We start from the raw sequence: 20909 nt of genomic DNA, 5'->3' as shown, positions 1-20909 counted from the left end.
AACATAGAGTAAATAGGGATAGGGGAACATGCGACTAAAAAATAAGCAAATTTTACTATAACTTTAAGTTATTTTTGTATAAACTTTTGCATAATAATATATGTTAAATAACACATAAACATATGTGCACAGAAATGTAAAAGTTAATTTTTTGTGACGAAGGTCCTGGCTCTTCTGAAATTCTTGTTTTTTGCAATGAAGTTGTGTAGTTTCACTGGTCGCTTTCTTTTTCTTTCTTTAAGCAAATGTCGGTAGCAGGAGATTGCATCCAAAATGCCTCGTTTTGCTTTGGCATCCTATTAAAATCTGGATCATTTGGTACAATTTGAACAACGATTTCGGTTATCATTACCAAACTTTTACTAAGGACATCTGTAGAAAAATTTTTTGGGTTCTTCGTCTTCAGAATCTCTATTTTCCAGCTTTACAAGAATTCCTTGTTCTGCCAGTTTTTGAAGGTCGTCATTGGTAAGGCTCTTACCAGAAACCTGCAGTAACTCCCCAATATCCTGCTCATCTACATCTCCTGTATCAATTAAGTTGACAATTTTGCCAACCTAACGATGCAGTGCTGGGCTCTTCTCGATGAGAATTCTTGGATACCTTTAGCCATAATTTCTTCCACACTCTGTTCATGCATTTATCAGTTAATTCTTGCTAAGCAAAGTCGATATTTCTTATGGCATCCACGATGTTATATTTTTTCCAAAATTGCACAAAACAAACATAGATTTAAAGGAAGTACAGTGCTACGACAAATTGCCACCTTTTGCTAATTGGTTTGTCTTTGGGAATAATTGTATTATATACAAATCAATGAAAATACCACGTTATATTGAATTAGCGTTAAGCGGGGTCTTACTGTATATCTATTTTTACATACCAGTACTTAAAAATGACCTTCTGTAACAATACTGCCTATACTTTGAAAATATAGAATTCCATAGAGGTATCAATATGTCATTTATTATGATTAGTTGAAGTAGCCATTTGCAGGCATTTTAGATATGTTAAACATAAAGAAATGTACACATCAGCAGTTTTTTAGTATTTATATTTGACTGGTCAGTTGGCTATGCAAGTTTTGCATTCAGTCCCTTCTACATTGCATTCTTCTTATGCAGTGGTGATGTGAGCACCATATTTTTATAACCATTCCAGGACCATATATGCCATTTCATAGTGAAAGAAATGCTGAAATAACATATCTTGTCATTCTCTACAACTCTGTAATTAACATTGATGACCTATAGTATTTCCAGTAGGGATGGAGATAGCTTCTGTCTCTCACAACCTAAGGGGGAGAGGGATGATGATGATGATGATGACAATGATGATGACGATGATGATGACGATGACGACACTTTGTTTAATGCAGGATTGACTTTGTCATCAGTGCACAGGATTGTATATATTGAGAAAAGATTTACAATGGCTGTATTATTCATTTTTGAAATAATTAGCTGGAAAAATACTTTTTTAATCATGCTATATATTATATATTGTATATAACAAAATCATCCTAATAAAACAGAGATTGAAATTTTTATGAGTTTACACATCTCTTATTTATAGTATTTATAATATTTGTTTACCAAAATATATAAAATTGCTAAAAAAAATGAAAAATACCATTTTTGTTGCCAAATACAAAAACTATTTGACAACAAAATCATGATCCATGATTATGTTTTTCATGACTTTCAGTTTAAAAAGATATGAACTAGCTTTAATGAAATTTTTTATAGAAAAAACAAGAGAAACTTTAGAACAGGCATAGATTTATTTGGTTTTACTCCTAAATTAATCATATTTAATGTATTTGCATTTCAAAAGTTATATGCAAACTACCTATACCTCAAGAAATTTTCATTAGCAAAATATTTTAAAGTTGTATCTTATTCAAGTGTTAATCAACTAAAACATTAGCAAAAAGTTATTTTAAGATCATTAATAAAATTACATAAAACTAAATAAACTAACATATTTCAAAGATAAAATAGAAGGAATATTTTCATTTTGACTAAAGAGATTTTCCTACCTATTTGTTGAAGTAAAAATTTGATTAAAACGGAAAATATAAAATGAATTAAAAATGAAAAGAATAATTTAACAATAGATTTAATTTACTCCTACCTTAAAACACAAAAACCTTTAAAATGCAGCCTTTTTATTCACTTTTCCAAACATTTTTGGCCATTCAATTTTTCTGTTCCTGAGGAAGGCCACTCAAAATGGCTGAAAACGTTTGGAAAAGCAAATAAAAGGGCTTCATTTTAAAGGTTTTTTGTTTTGAAGTATGAGTTTTATTTAAGTGCAATTACAGAAGAGTGATTTAATTTAAATTGGCAATCTTTCTATTAAAAATTATATTATTATTTTTAATGGAAACTTTTACAATTCAACCAATACATTTTTTCTCAAACAAAAAATGAAATATAAATCAGACCTGTTTAAGCATGAATTCCTGAAGATGAGTAATGTAAATTTTAAAATGCTTGAACATATCTATCTTATATTGTTTTTGCTCAATAACAAACATTTTGGTCAAATTATACAGTTTAAGAGTTTCATAAAATTTTTATAATTATTAAGTTATCAAAATTTTCAAGGTGCTACTATAATTCAGTAAATTTTATTCATTTAAACATAGAATTAAATTTTAAAACAAACTATTTAAATTTTCTTAGATATCATCTGTTATTCTATTTTGTTTTATTACTATATTTGTTTTCTGTTTGCATATGCATGTTCATATATATTGAAATTTTTTTTCCATTTTGTGCTATAGATGTTCTATACTTATACTGTATTCTCTTATTCTTTTACACAAGAAAACCAGCAACTCAACTCTAATCTAGTTATACACTATATAAACCACTACACAAAAATATTTTAGTTCATTTATGTAAACAAACAAAAAAATATCTAACGCATCATTCACCAAATGAAAGAAATTGAACGTCTAAACACAATGTTTTTAAATTTCAGTGTATAGGTACTTACAAAGTACCTATAATAACTTAAACAAAACAAGCGGGCTTTCGCATCTCTTTCTAACTCTTATGCAATGCCTTTTGACAAGTCTAAAGTTATCTCGCTCACTCTATTGTGATTCATACATCACGTGCCGTGGCCAAGCCTTGAGCCAATGTAAGTTTTTAAAATTTAAATGTGTCCTAATATTATATGTTTTACCTCACACAAAATGGAATAAATAAATTCAAAAGCCGAAATTTAGAGAAATAATTACTTGTTTTTGTTTGGATTTCCCAATTACCATTACAGAAAAAGGACACCCCTGTTAAAAAAGTTTTTTCAAGGGCACAAATCTGGTTCCGCACTGGGCCCAGAGAATCCTAGCTACGCCATTGCTTTCCAGCATATGTTAGATTAGGTTAGATTGTGGACTTAAGTACACACAAATATACCAGATAGTATGTTGTCATGACCCATACATAATCTGCAATTAGCACCACATGCAGATAATGCTACACAGAAATATGAGTGGTACAACATAATGTTAAATTTACAGCACGATGAATCACAACTCCTTAACCACATTTTATGAACTGACAAGGCACTGTTTTCCTAGAATTCAGTGCATAACCATCACAATGTGTGCCACTGGACAGTGTGGTGTTTCACAATGCATACAACATACAAAATACCAAGTGCATTTTATTCTAAACATCTGGTGCAGAATTTGGAGTGAGCAGCTTCTTGGTCTTGTGTATTCATTGCAGTAGTGCATTATAGCTTCATGGGGCCCAGGCAAATTTGAATTAGGGGGCCTCGTGTACAGTGTTGACTTCATACGTTTTTTTCTTTGGGGTAATTTATGGGGGAAAATATTTTGCTATAAAAGATTGGTTTGGATCCTCTATTTGATGAAGACCTCAGGCAATTGCCCTTTTTGCCCATAGTATAACGTGCCACTGATTCATTGTTGATATCTTGAATAGTGACTGAAGTCCAAACATCCTAGATACAATAGTGGATAAATGGCTTGATGACTTGCCATTGGTGCAACTGCAATAGGTTGATAGCAAAACAATACCATGCTACTGTGAGGCTCTGGATAGGTCCGAACCACACTGAAATTCGCGTTAAAATCATTTATTTTTAGAAAAAAATTGTTTTTTTTAGAGGAAAAAAAATAGAAGTTAGAAATAGTTTTTCTTAAAGAAAACGACGCGAACTTTTAAACAATAGAACAATGGGGAAACGTAGATCGTCTACCTCCGAGTGGGAATCGAATTAAACTTCGATTTTGACCTCTCCCGCGCCCCCGAAAGGTTTCGAATTGTCACCAGGTGACGAGAAGAGACCAATCGGAAAGCGGAATCGGAGGAAAACAGATAAAACCTGAGAATTCAAGGACGCGAGGGCTTCTTCTCCCGAAAGTTCCAAGTGACGGATCTATTGTTGTGTGTGTGTCTGGTGCCCATCTTCGTCTCCGTCTCCCGACCTCAGATCGACATCTTTCCATCAACGGAAGTCGACCGCATCGTCCTGGAGTCGCGGAGTCGTCGAGGGAACTGGCCATTCGCGACCTAGGGACACTCCTTCAAAATGAGACTATATTCGAAAGGAGAGGAAGACCCAGAGGCTGCTGCCGACCTAGAACTTCCAAGATCGCGGAAATCTTGTAAGCTTCTTTCGTGTCAAATAAACGGTTTCTTGTAACCGTTGAGTCTGTCTCAGTGCCGATCGCCCACATACGACCCTTCGGGACCGCTCGACCCTCTTGACATAGTCGGCACCCAGTCGGCAAAGCCACACTACCTCAATCCCAGGTAGACATGCATCAGTGGTTCCTAGAAAAATTTGACAACCACTAGATAGGACAACATGGCTCTGTTCCATGGCCACCACATTCCCTAGACTTGACCCTTCTGAATTTTTACTTTCCTGGCTGTTATATTTAACCAAGGGTATTTGATCAAAAAATTTACCTCCAAGAGTTTTACATTTTTGGACTTAGGACTTTGAAATATTAAGAAATGCAAACAAATTTGAGAGTTTTTTCTGTAGTATGTATGTTAGTGTGTATGTGGATGGGCACAATTTTGTTCACACCACTTTGAAGCTTAATAACTCCTGTGCTTTTTGTTGAAAATTTTTGAAATTTTGCAGGGAGGTTTGTATATTAGAGGATTGATACTATTAAATGTTGGTGGTTAAAAGTCAAGGGGATCATATGTCATATCTCGAGTAAGATTGGACTTAATGAAGATTTTACTTGTTATTAGCATTTACAATTTTTTATAAAACTCATCTGTACTCTCAAAAATTAAGCTTTTTGCCATTTTATAATAATTAATTATATAAAATATTTTTTAAAATAAAATATCATAACAGATGGCATCACATGCAATTTTAAATGTTGTTGCTGGGAAAGTTATGCAACTTGCTGGACTTTTTTCTGTGGAGTCAACTAAAGCATCAGTGTATGATGTATACCCAACAATCCATGTGATGTTGCTGAACTGGAAATGAACACATAAAAGAGGTCTATGAAATAATAACACTATGAATGATACATGCCATTTATAATGCCACATTCAACTGTCTATGTCTTTGCATTGCCACTGAAGGCAGTTGTTTTGAACATGTTCTCTAACAAAAATAAACCTGACTTTTTGTATCAATTTGTGCAATATTATTTTTATCCTTTACAGTCAGAGATTATTTGTATGTTATGCTAAATCATCTTAAATTGATTTCCTTTGGTTATTTTAGCACTGGAACAAGCATGCACCACATGTATACACTCATGTGCAATGCTGGAAAGATCTCTTTTTCCTGTGGATAGATACTTAAGTGGACACCCTGTACATAAATATCAGGTTTATTTTATACATATTAAAAAATGATATTGTGATGTTCCTAGTGACAAGCAGGTAAACCAGTGAATGGAATAGCGTAACAATAAATATGTGCCAGAATTCCCCAAACAAAGTATTTTATTTTTGCTTATGAACAGGTACTTTTGGATTCCAACTCTACAAGTACTGTACCTCCTTTACACAAAGATGTTAAACAATGGTTTAGTAAACAATGAAATGTACGTGCGCAGCAATCATACACAGGCTGAAACTTAAAACTAATACTTACAGACTAACTTACAACTAAAGAAGAGGAAAAGTGGTAGAAAAGGATTGATAGATTAAGAGGAAGAGTGAAATACCGGGATTTCTCTTGCCTTCACAATCTTGGGTGGGACACCACTTTGAACTTATCACTGAGACATTAGATGATGTCCTTTTTTCCCATATTTGGCCTGATACCAATTCAGTATCCTCCCTCGTTGTTATGGTCAGGGTTTCTTCTCTATTGATATCTCGGTCTCTCACAATCTTCAGTCGTCCTACTCACAACCTGGAACACTACCTTTTTCTGCCTGCTCTCCTCAAGAGCTCAACCCAAAACACCTCTCTCTATTCTTTTTCTGATCCCAGGGCCTTCACTTTCCTTTTGTTCTTTCGATTCTCCAAAACGGTGATCCCACCCATGGGAGAAAAAGGGTTGGAAAGGAAAGTTCTAGAAGTGAGAACAAAGGAACAAAGGAAAAGGCTAAAACTAACATAATTTAATAAATACATATATACAATATTATGGCCGATGGCCACAATATAAACTTATTTAATCAATGAGTTTTTTGACTGAATCCTGAAAGAGGATAGATATTATCTATCCATTTATAGGATTTAGTGAAAAAATTCATTGATTGTTATGAAAGTCTTACTTTGTAGACAAAAACATTTATTCTTTGGAGTAAAAATTGAGAAGAAAAAAATAAAATAAATTGATAAAATTTAATTAATTTTAACTATTGCTACATTAAAACATTTGAACCACTTACAGCATTTTATTGGCTTAATGTGTTAAGAGTTATTTTCTAGCATTCCTTGTAAATTCTATTGTGTTTTTAATTATATCTTATCTAAATTCATTAAATTTCTGATATAATATTCTAAATATAATATGCACTTAAAATTTTTTTTATCTTTTATGTTATCTTCTCTGTAGTATTGAAAGACACAAGTACTTGCATATATCAAAATCTTTCTTATATTTTATGATTTAATGGGCACTTTAGTAATTATTATTTATTCGTTGCAGATATTTGATAAATTGTCGTACAGGATGATGTAATGTTGCTCATTACAGACAAAGATATTTAATTTTACATTGTTTTAAATTTTTTTTACATTTAATAATGAATTGAATCTATTGATTTACAATATATATCAAAGATATATCAAACATATTTAATAAATTATTTTAAAAAATTACTGATTCAACAGAATTATTGATTAATAAGCTAAGTAAAGCTATAATTATATTTCATTTTACATCAATAGGGTTTGTAAGTTTTGACAACCCAGCTAGTGCCCAAGCTGCTATACAAGCCATGAATGGGTTTCAAATAGGGATGAAGCGCCTCAAAGTGCAGCTGAAACGCCCCAAAGATGCCAACAGACCATATTAATATTCCCCACCAAAAGTGGTGAATTGTTAAGGTAATTATAACAATAATTTTCTCATTAAATTTTAACTTAACACTTACATTGTTATTTGGTGATTGACTTTTAATCCATTGTTTTTTAAATTTAGAATGCCACACAATTTCAAATTTGTAAATTTTAAAACTATAAAGAATAAAAAAACTTGACATCAATTACTTAGAATCACTCTGCATGTATTAGGTACTATGTTTTCATGTATATAACACATAATGGTATATAACTCACAGAAATTTCCTAGAACAGAAACAAAACCTTTATGTAACCTGCTCTGCTATACACACTGTACCTTTGGACAATAGCTGTTCCATACACATGAGTTTGTACTTTCAGTTTAAAAATCAGCATATAATCCATCCCACTACATAACTTGCACATTTTTCAAATTGTTTTTTAGACATAGATAACCCACTGGTAATCTGCACTAATATATGATAAATATTTAAATGGCACATATTATCAATATATGTGATAGTTCACAAATAAAGTAGAAGACTGTCTTTTGACATTAATTCATTTTAATTGAAGTGATAAAGTGTAAAAACCAGAAGTTTATAAAGTTTATCATAACATTAAACAATTTAATGTTATTGTCAGGCAAAATTGAAATTGCATATATTAATTATTAAGACATATGTTAATTGTATATAAATTAATATAACTACAGAATGGATGTATATATTAAAACAAATCTTTTTAAAATATATATATTTTTAAACAATAATATGGGACAATTTGAAGTAATTGTAGGGCATCTACAAGTTTATGGATTAAAAAAATGAATGTCTTAGAGAATGTTGTTTCTTTGTAGTTTTATTTTCTTCTTTTATATTAAGAAAATAAAACACATATATGAAATAAAATGTTATGTTTTTCAATTTTCTTATTCAGTTACACTTTTATAATAATTTAAAATTAAAATATTTATTATAAACATTATTTTAAATTCAAATTAATTTATTAAAAATAAATGTTCTTAACTTTTTAGGTTGTCTTAAGCTTTAAATCATAAATGTTTGAAAATAGAATATTTGTTAGGAAGTTAACATACATCAAATAGCAATATTTAAAATGAAGTACTATATAAATAAGTTATAAATACATATTAGAATGTTATATACAATATAAATACAACATAATAAAACTTTTAAGATAAATGTGATGACTTGCAAATTAATGTCAAAAGAACCTGAAAGTGCAAAACAGCTACAAGAAGAAAAAGAAATTATAACATTAAGGTATTAAAAGGTATGTAAATAGCTTAACAGAATTTGAATTTGGATGTAAAGTGTTTTGCTGCTTATAAAAACTAGAAAAAATGGAATCTAAAATTGCAGTCCAATTTCTATCCAACTTTACTGAATCTTCAGAATAAATAACATTAATTTGATAAAACATGTATACATATCTAACAGCCTGATGGAGGAACAATCTCTCAATTCTCATAATATGGAAAGATGGGAATTTGATACAAGATTTTGTAGATAATATTAACAACAATTCAACAGGTATTGCATTTAATGTAGACCAGATTGATAGCTACACAATTAAACAGGTAGCGATATCAAATGGATTTCCTTTCAATGTTATTCCTATAAAAGGTTTAATCAAACCATATCAGAGAGATCCATGGTGATACAAAGTCTTTGAAAAAACATATTACTGACAAAAAGTTCACAGTTACTGGTAAATATCTAGCTACATTGTTAGTTCCATAAACTGGAGAAAGAAACATGAGGTTATGTTTTAGATATTTTTATTGCAGATGTAATAAAAATGTTAAGATTAAATAAGGACAAAATAAAGGAGTTATATAAAATGAGTAAACTCATGAAACAACAAGAACAATTTTATTCTGTTCGTTCTACATTTAGATCATTAAATAAAAGAATGAAAGAACATTTGGGATTAATTGGTAAAGATGATAATATAGCAAATACTGCTTTAGTCCAATGGGTATTAGTTCATGAAATTTCTGTTAGTTGGATTGATCCCAGTACCATTAAAGGACTGAGAGATTGTTGCTCCATCAGGCTGTTAGATATACAGTATATACATTTTATCAAATTATATGAATGTAATTAATTCTGAAGATTTAGTAAAGTTGGATAGAAATTGGACTGCAATTTTAGATTCCATTTTTTCTAGTTTTTATAAGCAGCAAAACACTTTACATCCAAATTCAAATAATATTAAGCTTTTTACATAACTTTTAATACCTTAATGTTATAATTTCTTTTTCTTCTTGTAGCTGTTTTGCACTTTCAGGTTCTTTTGACATTAATTTGCAAGTCAGCACATTTATGTCAGAAGTTTTATTATTATGTTGTTGTATGTATATAATAGTCTAATATGTATTTATAACATATTTACATAGTACTTAATTTTAAATATTGCTGTTTGATTTATGTTAATTTCCTAACATATGTTCTGTTTTCAAACATGATTTAATGTTAAAGATGACTTAAAATAGATGTTCCTTTTAATAAATTTGGCTTCCTGAAGAAGGATGTTTCATTTATATAATTATAAAATGATGTTAGCTTTAATGATTTTAAATTTAATTATTATTTTTAACATCATATAATATATAGAGCAGTATCAGATTATATTTAAATATATAAAATTTTCTGATTCTAAATACCAATAAAAATGTAAGGTAATGAAATATATAATAAACATGTAATGTAATTTACTATAAAATATTCAATATTATATATATTTAGCAAATTTCAATTAAATTATAAATTAAATTTAATAATAATCAATGTTTTTTCAGTAATTTTTTTTATACTAGAAATGTAAGCTAATTAATTTACAATTTAATTAATGTTATATTCTGTATGTGTAAGTATTGTAAAAGATATAGTGATAATAGTAAAACAATAGTTTCAATAAAAGAGAGAGATAAAAACAAAATGTGATGCCATCTGTTCGTCAAAGAAATTGTATATTTCATAATATATTATATTTACAGATTATAATAATCTTTCTTAAAACATTATAACTAAAAAACTTTAAGGTAAATTACCTTAAAGTTTTTAGTAAACTTTTTAAAGTTTGAAACATTTTTGATATTTATTTATATAATATTCATGCACAGCTAAATCTAACTTATGAGTACATCAGTTGATATGGAATATATACATTAGATTAAATTATTGTGGATTAAAGATCAATCACTATAGCTAAAGGAAAATTTTCCTTATAATATTTATTCAGAACATTTTAAATATAATTCTTTATTTCAATATAATATGCAACTTCAGAAAATAAATATACTCACTAAATATCTTAAGAGAAGTATCTGTAAAATTTAAGAATAAGAAGTAAATTTGTAATGTTTTATTTTTGATGCGATATGTTGTTCTGATGCAAGATAAATATTTTATAATTTTAAAGTAAACAAAAAAAAAAACATGATAATATTACACAATCAAGTTTTGTTAATTATAATTCAATTTTTACAATTGCAAAATAATTTAAAAATAAAACCACAAATTAAATTAGTCTTTGGTGTTAAACACAAGAAGTTGGTCTTGTATTTAACACCAAAGACTGAATTAATTTGTTTTTTTTTCGTTTTTTCAATATAGTGGTGTTTGCAATCATCATTTTAATATAAAAAATATTATCATCTCTATGAACAATTTTATAAAGCCTAAAAAATTTTCAAAAGTCAGATATTTTTTAGCTTGTTTAAGAAATTATTAATTTGTAAAATAAAAAATTATTTAAGAAGAATGGTATAATACTGATTCTGAGTCTCTCTTGGCCTAGTTTCTTGGAAATCCAACATGCCAACAAAGCAAAATCACCATGAGAAAAGTGTAACCATATATTTGCGGCACCTTAAGTAAGTGAAAGCTGTCGTGGTGTGTTGGTATTTGTGGTGCCGTTTTGGTAGCTGCACTCAGAATTTAGATTTGGATGTATCATGCTCGAAATCACAATTATTTGGTAGTAGTCATTTGTGCTACTTTTCATTGTGTTTGTGTAAATGTATCTACAACTAATATCGCATGCTTCTTCATTACAATAACAAACTAACACACTATTCTTTATTAATTTCAATGCAATTTCAAATCTCCCAATACTATCTGTAATATGCTTGTTGCTTCTGTAACAAAATATCTGTCAATTTACATTCATGACAATCAATTAGAAAACAACAGACAGCTAAACTTTCACATACTATGTTTGCTAAGTGTTGCATGATCTAATCAGTGTATCTCTACACTGAAATAAATGTCTGTTAGTTTTCTAACGAAGATAATGCACAGCATTTAACTCAAATACATAAATTGTATAAGTTTATTTATTATTACAGGCATGTGAAATTCATCATGTTATTTTCAGAAGTTTCCCCTCTTAACTTTTATCACTTTTTTCATGTTAAATTTTAATCTTATTGTTAATTTTATATTTATTTAAAATGTTTATTGTTTGAATTATTGTATATGATATTGTATATTTTTTTTGTGATATACTAAAATAATAATATAAAAAGTGATATTGTAATTTTTTAATTGTAATATATTTATAATTAATCTAATTAATAAATTCTTGTTTACAGTCTAAAATATTAATTAAATATTATTTTTTTATATTTAGTTTTCTTAGTATATTTTACGATTGAATATTACCAGATGATCATAAAATAAAGTACCCTTATTCAGCATTGTCTAGAGAGAGATTTAGCAGTTCAAATGCAATCAAACTTGGTATGATGACATTTCAAGACACGTGGAAGACATTTCCATTAATTTAAAAAATTTAGCAATATCAAAACTTACTAATATGGCACTTTTGACACTGCAAGCAATGAAAAGCAGTTTCATTTGTGAGGACATTTAAAAAATGTGATTTATTGAAAAATTCGACAGATTTGAAAAATAATGGTATCATGCTGCATATGAGAAATTTCACAGAGGATTAACTATGATCAGATATTGAACAACTTTTTCATCACCTTCAGGTTTTATGCCTTCAGAATGGAAGCAACATTGAGCAGTATTCCCTGCATTGCTAAGGTCTCTGTATAACACGAGTGTCTTGTTTGTTGTCTGCAGTGCTAAAAATGCCTCAGTAACAAGTTTTCACACAAATATTATTTATGGAAATGTCTTCTGCATGTCCTGAAAGGGCATCTTATCAAACTTGGTTAAATTTGGACTGTTAAATCTCTCTCTAGATATTTCTCAATAAAGACACTTTACGATCACTCAGTATAATAGAAATATTGACTAATTCTAAATTTTAAAAACAAATATTTTAAATTTATTAAAAATCTTATATTGTACATTTCTAAAATATTAAAATGAAGTTTAGTAAATAATTAATCTTAACTATTTGCCAATTATAGAAACTATAGTAATAGCCTTTTCTTCAGTTCACTTTTTTATTCTTTATTGCATAGAATACAGTTCAGAAATTTGAAAATGAATTTGTATACACTATTCAACAATTATTCAAAGTTTTGTTACTTAAAATAAATAACAATAATAAAATTGAATTGTTTTCAATTTAATTTTTTAATTTAATCTATGCTCACATAATACAATTTAAATGTTTGAAAATGAGTTTTTTTATTATATTGTTGAACAGTTTTTTTTTAAATAATTCTGAAATTTGTAGAATTGAATGTTAATTTAAAGACTGAAAAGGAAACTAGAGATCTGTAAAAAATACAGATGGCCCAAAAGTCAATTAAGATATATCTTAAGATTATTTTAAGTATTATTAAATTTGGATCAAAACAGCTACTTATTTTTTATTTGTATTCAGTTACTTCCAATGAAATGACCAAATTATTAATAAAAATATGTAGTTGTTCCAAAAACCAGAATTGACCTTTCTTAAAATATATCCAAATTAACTGTTTTGGGCCACTTTATATTTCAAATAAAGAAAGTGGACTTCTGAATAAAAGGATATTTTATATAATTGTATAAATTTAGAAACATTTAAATTACAATATTGCAAATGTTATTAATAAAATTCTAAATAAGCATTGATTACTTATAAATTTTTTCAATTGTATATTTACTCATTTATTATTTATGTATACTTCTATGTATCCTTCACTCAAAAGAGGTAAAATATTTCAAAAATAAAAACATTTTTAAGCAACAAGTTTAGCTCATAACAAAACATTTCAAATTTTAGTTTCTGATTTTTTTGAGAATCCTAGTTTTTATCTTTTTAGGATAATATGAGATTGGATTTTGAAATCAAAAAGTTTCAGTTTCAATGACATATAAGATGAAAATGATCTTATATAGTGATCTATGCTAACATATTACTGTAAATACATATACATGGAATTAAAAATAAAGTTCTCTGTTAGGAAAAATGTAACAATAAGTAAAGAACAGTGTCTAATACTACTAATTATTATTATTTTTTTCTAAATGTACACATTTATATTGTAGCATTTAAAATTAATATCAAAAAACACCTTAAATCCAGTAAAAATAGAACAATAATTAATGGAATAAACATTTTTGATCATACATAATGGCCATCTTCAGGTTCCTGAATTGAATTAATAAATAAAACAGAAAGCACATTTGAAATTAAAAACAATCAAAAATTACAAATTTACATAGCAATTCACATGCACAGGAGCATAAATATATTAAATAAAACAGAAAATAAAAATAAATAATTAACAAGAAAAATATTAAATATAAAATAAAATAAATAAATAAATATAGCAATATATACAAATATTGTGAGTAAAAATATAAATATAGCAAAATGGTGATAAACAAAACTATAAATCTTCAAATAATGCTCTCCAAGAATGTGACATGACTGCAGAATCTTTAAAGTTAAATTGTGGTTCCTTTCTTACTAATCTTATAAATTTTGAGAATTTCCAAATGTTTAAATCATGTCATAGTCAAAGCACGATGTAGTAGTTGTGCTCTATTGAAAGATACATACATATCACTATCACACGTAATGGCCACCAAGGCAGTTATACATAGGTGCTTCCTAATGATGTTTTGATTTTCCCTGATTCTAGTCCTCATAGATCTATAAGTTGTTCCAATGTATTTACAATTCACTCTGTTATCCTGTAAGGGAATTGAAGTAGCATCCTCTCATCAACATATTCCTTATCATTCCTGAGTAATGAAAAGGTAGTAGGGCTGCTTTTGTATGCAATTCTAAAGTTGGAGAGTTTTGTTATTTTCCTGAAGATATTGCATAAAACTTTGTTGTAGGTGACAGTCCTAAAAAAGCTTACTGTACCACAGGAGTGAATCCTGACCAAAATTTTTGGGCATGCTGAAAGTTATAATAAGAATAATAGGCTTATCTCTAGCACTAAACAATAGGAGAAATGTTATTTGGTGTGAATAAAAAGTATGGACTATTATAAAGCCCATTATATCTACAAATGAAATATATTATAATGAAAAAGTATTAAAAATTTATGATGATAATCCAAATTTTGTGGGCCTCGATACTGGGGACCCAGGGCTTAGGCCCTATTAATCTCTATGTAGATCTGCCCTTGTACAGAATACATATATGCTGACTGGGTACTGCAAGATTTCAATACAATCTGGCCATGTTGAATGCTTCGAATGACGTCATGCATGCGCACTTGTTTGCTGCAGCAAACCTCCATGTGAGCAACAGATCGAGTTCCCGCAAGCATGGTACTGACTTAAAACGGCTAGCTGCTAGCTGCTAATGTAAAAGCAAACACAAATGATAAAAGAGTTTACACGTTAGAATAAATTATTATTGGCATATTTGTCCTCATATAAAAAGTATATTGACAGTCAAAACTTTCTCTTAAGCATGCGGCACATGTTAAGCAACCCAGAGAATTTGCCCTTGCTGTACCATCATTGGGCTGCGATTTGAAAAAATTGTAGACCTATAAATTCCTACTGTCATCTGTCTGTCTGTTCTTCCTTAATCTCGATAACAGGATTAGATTATTATTTCTGCTAAAATAGCAGATAAAAGTGAGTCCATTGGAACCTTCTATTTTTGGAGACAATGATTGTAAATTAATGATGACAACACCAAAAATCCAGCAATTGTGAACCTTATGAGTAAAACTTGTTGGATATTGAAACTTTTTCAATTAGGAGTGTGTTGGCTATCATGGTAACTTTGAAGATAGGAAGTGAGTGGTATAATGAGATGACATTGATTTTTGTATAGCCTATACAACAGTGAATCCATGCCTAATAGTGCCATTTGTATGCAGTCTTTAGCCTCCAATAATGAAGTGATTAAACCAGTGATAAAATTATACACAAAGTGCGAATGTTTTTGCCCATTTAAATTGCAGTGTTTATTTTTGTCTAATATTAACCAGTTGTAAAGTAGCAGTTGTTAACTTGATAATTTATTAATTGTCTGGATCGGAAATACAGTATACTCTAGATTATCAATGTGTGGATTATCCATACATCCTTATATTTAAATACAAATTTATGTCAGGAATACAAATATTAACATTAAAATAAAAAATCTGCTTGGTTAACTCTTACTATTTAAAATGGCATGTTGAGCATCAGAACTACTTCTAGAATGTAAAGTCATAAAGTTAATTGCCTAACAAGTACAGTAAGTACAATTGATCCTTGAACAATAAGGCTTTACTTATTTGTATACTGTATTTTTTCCCTCATTAAATAAGTTGTAAAATTGTTTGAAGAAAATATTTTGAATCATTTCCTTATCAATAAATCACTAATATCACAGAGTTTTTATGATATCTAGCTGACAACCTGTCATTCTCAGTTAATAATACAGTAAACCTGTGTAAACTGGAATTGCATTGTAATGAATATTTTTTCAGTTTGGCAGGTTTCTGTTTTGCACAGGAGTTTTAAGTAGAAAACTGCTTAAAACTCCTGTGCAAAACAGAAATCTGCAAAATAGCTCTGTTTTGAAGACTTTTCACAGGTTTCTTTTTTTTTTCTCTGGTTTCATTTTGAGCAGGTTTTACAGTACAAGAAATTGATTGCATGTTGCTAGTTCAATAATTTTTTTTGAATTTACTGTTAATTAATTAGTTATTGTTCTCAAAACATATTTTATTCATAATATACACAGTGCGGCAATTATATTCCGGGACTGGATCTATAAAAATGAAACGAAACAATTTTATTCAAATCTTTTTATTAAATTATTCAAAATACTCTCCTCCTGCTTCAATACACTTTTTACAGCGATTCAATAGTGATTCAAATGCCTGCTCAAACTCAATTTTCGGTATTGCCTCTAATATGCGCGTAGACTCTCTTTGGATGGTTTCAATATCATTAAAAATGCGTCCTTTCAACTTCATTTTCATTTTTGGAAATAAAGAGAAGTCACATGGTGCTAAATCGGGGGAATACAGCGAATGATTCAACACACAGACTTGATTTCATGCCAAAAATTGACGAACAATCAATGATGTGTGACTTGGTGCATTATCGTGTAACAAACACCAGTCATTAGAATTATGATATTCTGGTTGAATTCGACGAATTCTTCCCATTAATCGTAAAACTCCCAAGTAGAAAGCAGCAGTAACTGTTTGACCCTGTGGGACGAACTCACGGTGGATGATGCCTTTGCTATCGAAGAAAACAATGAACATAGTCTTGATTTTTGATGGAACTTTGTGTTTTTTTGGCTTGAGGTGATGATTTTGACTTCCATTCGGCACTTTGACGTTTTGTTTGTGGGTCATATTGAAAACACCAGGTCTCGTCACCAGTAACAATTGATTTGAGGAAGGTTGAGCTGTTATTTGCTGCTCGTACAATCTCTCTGGAATGTTCCAGTCTCATCAATTTTTGCTCTTGGGTTAGTGTGTGCGGAACAAATTTAGCACAGACCTTTGTTTTGCCCAAATCTTCTTTAAGAATTTGTCGTATTATCTCTTTGTTAATGTTTAATGCCTGTTCCATCATTCTCAGTGTTGCATTGCGATCGTTGGATACAAATTCTTGCACTTTTTGAATCGAATCTGCTGTTTGAATTGTTATTGGCCTTCCCACACGTTTGTCGTCATCCAGTGATTGTCTGCCTTCCAAAAATCGCTTGTGCCACTCAAAAGTCTTTGACCGTGATAAACACTCACTTCCATATACTTTTTGCATCATTTTGAACGTTTCTGTGGCACTTGTGCCAAGTTTAGCGTGAAATTTAATAACAGCACGTTGTTCCATTATTGTTTTCCGATATGTAACAAAATAAACTGATAAACAAAATATCAAAAACAATGATAAATGTCAACCGATTTAAATAAAAGTTTTAGGTTATGTTCATACATGTCCAAACTTGATATGACATAAAATTTAAACAGATGTCGCTACTGGTTGCTGAGATATAGCTTCAGTCCCGGAATTTAATTGCCGCACTGTGTATATATATATATTAAAAACGAAATAAAAATTGATTAACTTTCATTAAAACACACTTGCAGATTATCCATGTTTCCATGTTATCTATGCCTTCATTACCAGTGATTAGCCCAGATAATTGGGAGTACACTAATATAATTAAATAACTTCAATTTGTAATCCAAGTACTTCAGTGTTTTAAGTGTTCTAATATTGAAACAGGTGAGACTTAAGACTGCAATGGTACCTGACGTGATATTTTAATAATAAATAAAAGCATTTGAATTAATTGCAGTCTTAAGTCTTCACCTGTTTGAATATTGGAACACTTAAAACACTGAAGTATTTGGATTACAAATACATCAGTGCACATAAAATAAATTAAAGAAAATATATTTGAGCACTCTGTCATAGTTTAACAAAATCAAATCTATTCCGTGGTCTGCTGCCTTTCAAACTTGTTTTCACATATTTCAGAAGGTTCTGGAAGTCCTCAGTCATAAATTGGCAGAGCTGTTCTGAATTCCTTTGTGAAATTCTATAGTGACATTGGCCTTCTATTCTGTGTCTTATATGTTCTGCTTTAAATAAAACCAAAACCATTTGGTTGGTCTCAATGGGATACATTTGTCACATTGTTTTCACAAGGAATGTACTGTATCCCAAGTTGGTCAAAGGCAATAATTGTGTCTTGAGTGTAGTGGGACATTGTCATATTTAACCAAAATACAAAATCTCTATTCAGATAGTGCTTCTTAAAGAATGGGACTAGTCTCTTCTTGATATACTTCAAGCTATAAAGACCCATGTTAATGTAAAGTTTATATGGTGCAATAAAGACCTGAAATAATTTGCAAGGGCTATGGATACTCATACCAAAACCTTTGTCGGGAACTTTTCTTCTGGCATAACACACTTTCTTTTTTCACAGTAAAAACTTTTATTTCCTGTATATTAGAGCCATCCAGTGTAAAATGAGACTTGTCTTCCATAACAACAAATAATTGGTTGATTTTAGGCTACAGATCTTTTTTGTTCAGTTGTTGGAATAACCTTATTTGATTTTCTAACTTCTTCACAGTATACTTGGCTACAGAATATCCCACATGTGCATGGGCAGGGGCAGATCTACATAGGGACTAATAGGGCTTAAGTTCTAGGCCCCAAAGTGTCAAGGGCCCACAAAAATTGAATTATTATCATAAATTTTTAATACTTTTTCATTAACAATGATCACTTATCATCATTTAACACCATTTCATAAATAAATATATTTCAACTCTGATTTTGATGTTATTAAAAATGAATTTTAAACCCCAATTTAAAGATTCTTAATCTAACAAAACATGGGGCCCCATTGGTCATTGGTCTTCAATAAGCCCTAGGCCCTGAAAAACCTAGATCTGCCCCTCTGCATGGGATACAATTCAACAGAGATATTGGTCCATTATACCAACAGCATATTGGATAACTGATTATGCTTTATTTTAGTCATTTTAACCATTTTCCTTCCACTTGCTTAATTATATCATATACAGTCAAACCTGTTTTTATGCGCTCTTTTTATGTGCGATTTTTATTTGTGCGAATTTTTAATTTGTGCGGTATAGTTGGCAACTAGTCTCGTGCAATTCGTCATGTCTCACGTTGACTTATTATAGCTAAATAAACTTATTATAGCATAAATGCACTTATTATAGTAATATTATTGCATGAATATGCAAAAAATGAAATAATTTACTTTTTAAGTCAACAAAACACCACCTGGACAAAAATATGTAAAACAGACGATAGACCAGACGATGCAGTCAAGTGCTGACATCTGTTGTCAATAAATTCTATTTCGTACGGTTTTGAGTTATTTTCTATGTGAGACTTTTTTTATGCGCTCCCTGTTGACCGCATAAAAAAATTATTTTTTTAATTGTGTTGCGAAAACTATTATTTACAGCCATTCGTGAAGTTTCGTGAGATTTTTTTTAATGCGTTTTTTTTAATGTGGTCCCTATCCCCCGCATAAAAACAGGTTTGACTGTATTGTACTTTTTGGAATGCTCATATCAATGGCAACTTGTAACATCTAATATGGAGGTGCTGTTGCCAGAGGGCACACAGCACAATCCTAATAGAATTGTTTTGATTTTGTATAATGTTTTAATCAGCTCTGGTTTTGATAAAAACATTAATTTTAACTTAAAATTAATCAAAATCAGCATTGAAATTCAAATCAAAAGCATTATACAAAATGAAAACAGTTCTACTAGAGTTGTGTGCTATGCACCCTTCTATGACAGCATCCCATATTAAATGTTATGAGCAGCCACTGGCTCATACATTTAAAGTGTTCCACATTCCTTCGTGAAATATCTTGTATAATAATTTCCAATGGTTTTTCTATGTTCATCTTCTTTTAGGCCTTCAATTTCTAAAAGTTGAACAATATTCATGAAAAGAACATTCAAAATTAAAAAGAAACTCAAGTGAAATAGAAAATCTGCATGATTTTTAAATTTCTTTTTGCATGTATATAGGAAAAAACAAAAAATGGAAGTTATTCTAGATTTTTGGTTTTCACACACTTATAGATAAAAGTTAACATTTTTTATTTGAAATTTAAAAACAAGTTTTGCCTCTAATTTGTGTGCTAAAATGATTTTGTTTAAGGAATATTTATCACCTCAATCAAGGACAGATTTATTTATTTGGGGTCCCATGGTATCCATAGTTGTGGAGACTCCTGTAGCAACTAACACCCATGCAAATTCTATACAGCTTTCTCTATTTTAAATTTATATTGTATTTATAAATTTAGCCTGCTGTATTTAATTTCTTGAATCATTCCTTACTTCTTTTGTTTTCCTTATTTTTATTAGTTTTTGCAGAGGTTCCTGGCCATGTGCCCAAGGTGCTCACCCATAAATCTGGCCCTACTCCAATGATAAACAACCTTTCACTTTCAATTGATAGAGGAAATAAATGCTACTTAATCATGCAATTTAAATAT

The 20909-nt window shown here is 29.7% G+C and overlaps 1 protein-coding gene across 1 annotated transcript in view; it reads left to right on the top strand.

Moving 5' to 3' along the window:
- LOC136989063 (CUGBP Elav-like family member 4) overlaps positions 1-20909 on the top strand; it is a 263922-nt gene that overhangs the window by 219002 nt on the left and 24011 nt on the right. The window contains 1 exon segment of the mRNA XM_067287154.1: positions 7371-7529. Coding sequence (XP_067143255.1) covers positions 7371-7498 — 128 coding nt within the window. The 3' untranslated portion in view covers positions 7499-7529.

This window comes from Centruroides vittatus, unplaced genomic scaffold, assembly GCF_030686945.1.
Source record: "Centruroides vittatus isolate TY-2023 unplaced genomic scaffold, ASM3068694v2 scaffold_435, whole genome shotgun sequence".
In the NCBI taxonomy this organism is placed as follows: domain Eukaryota; kingdom Metazoa; phylum Arthropoda; class Arachnida; order Scorpiones; family Buthidae; genus Centruroides; species Centruroides vittatus.
The sequence above is the reverse complement of the archived record's forward strand: the minus strand, read 5'-3'. Positions and strand labels throughout refer to the sequence as shown.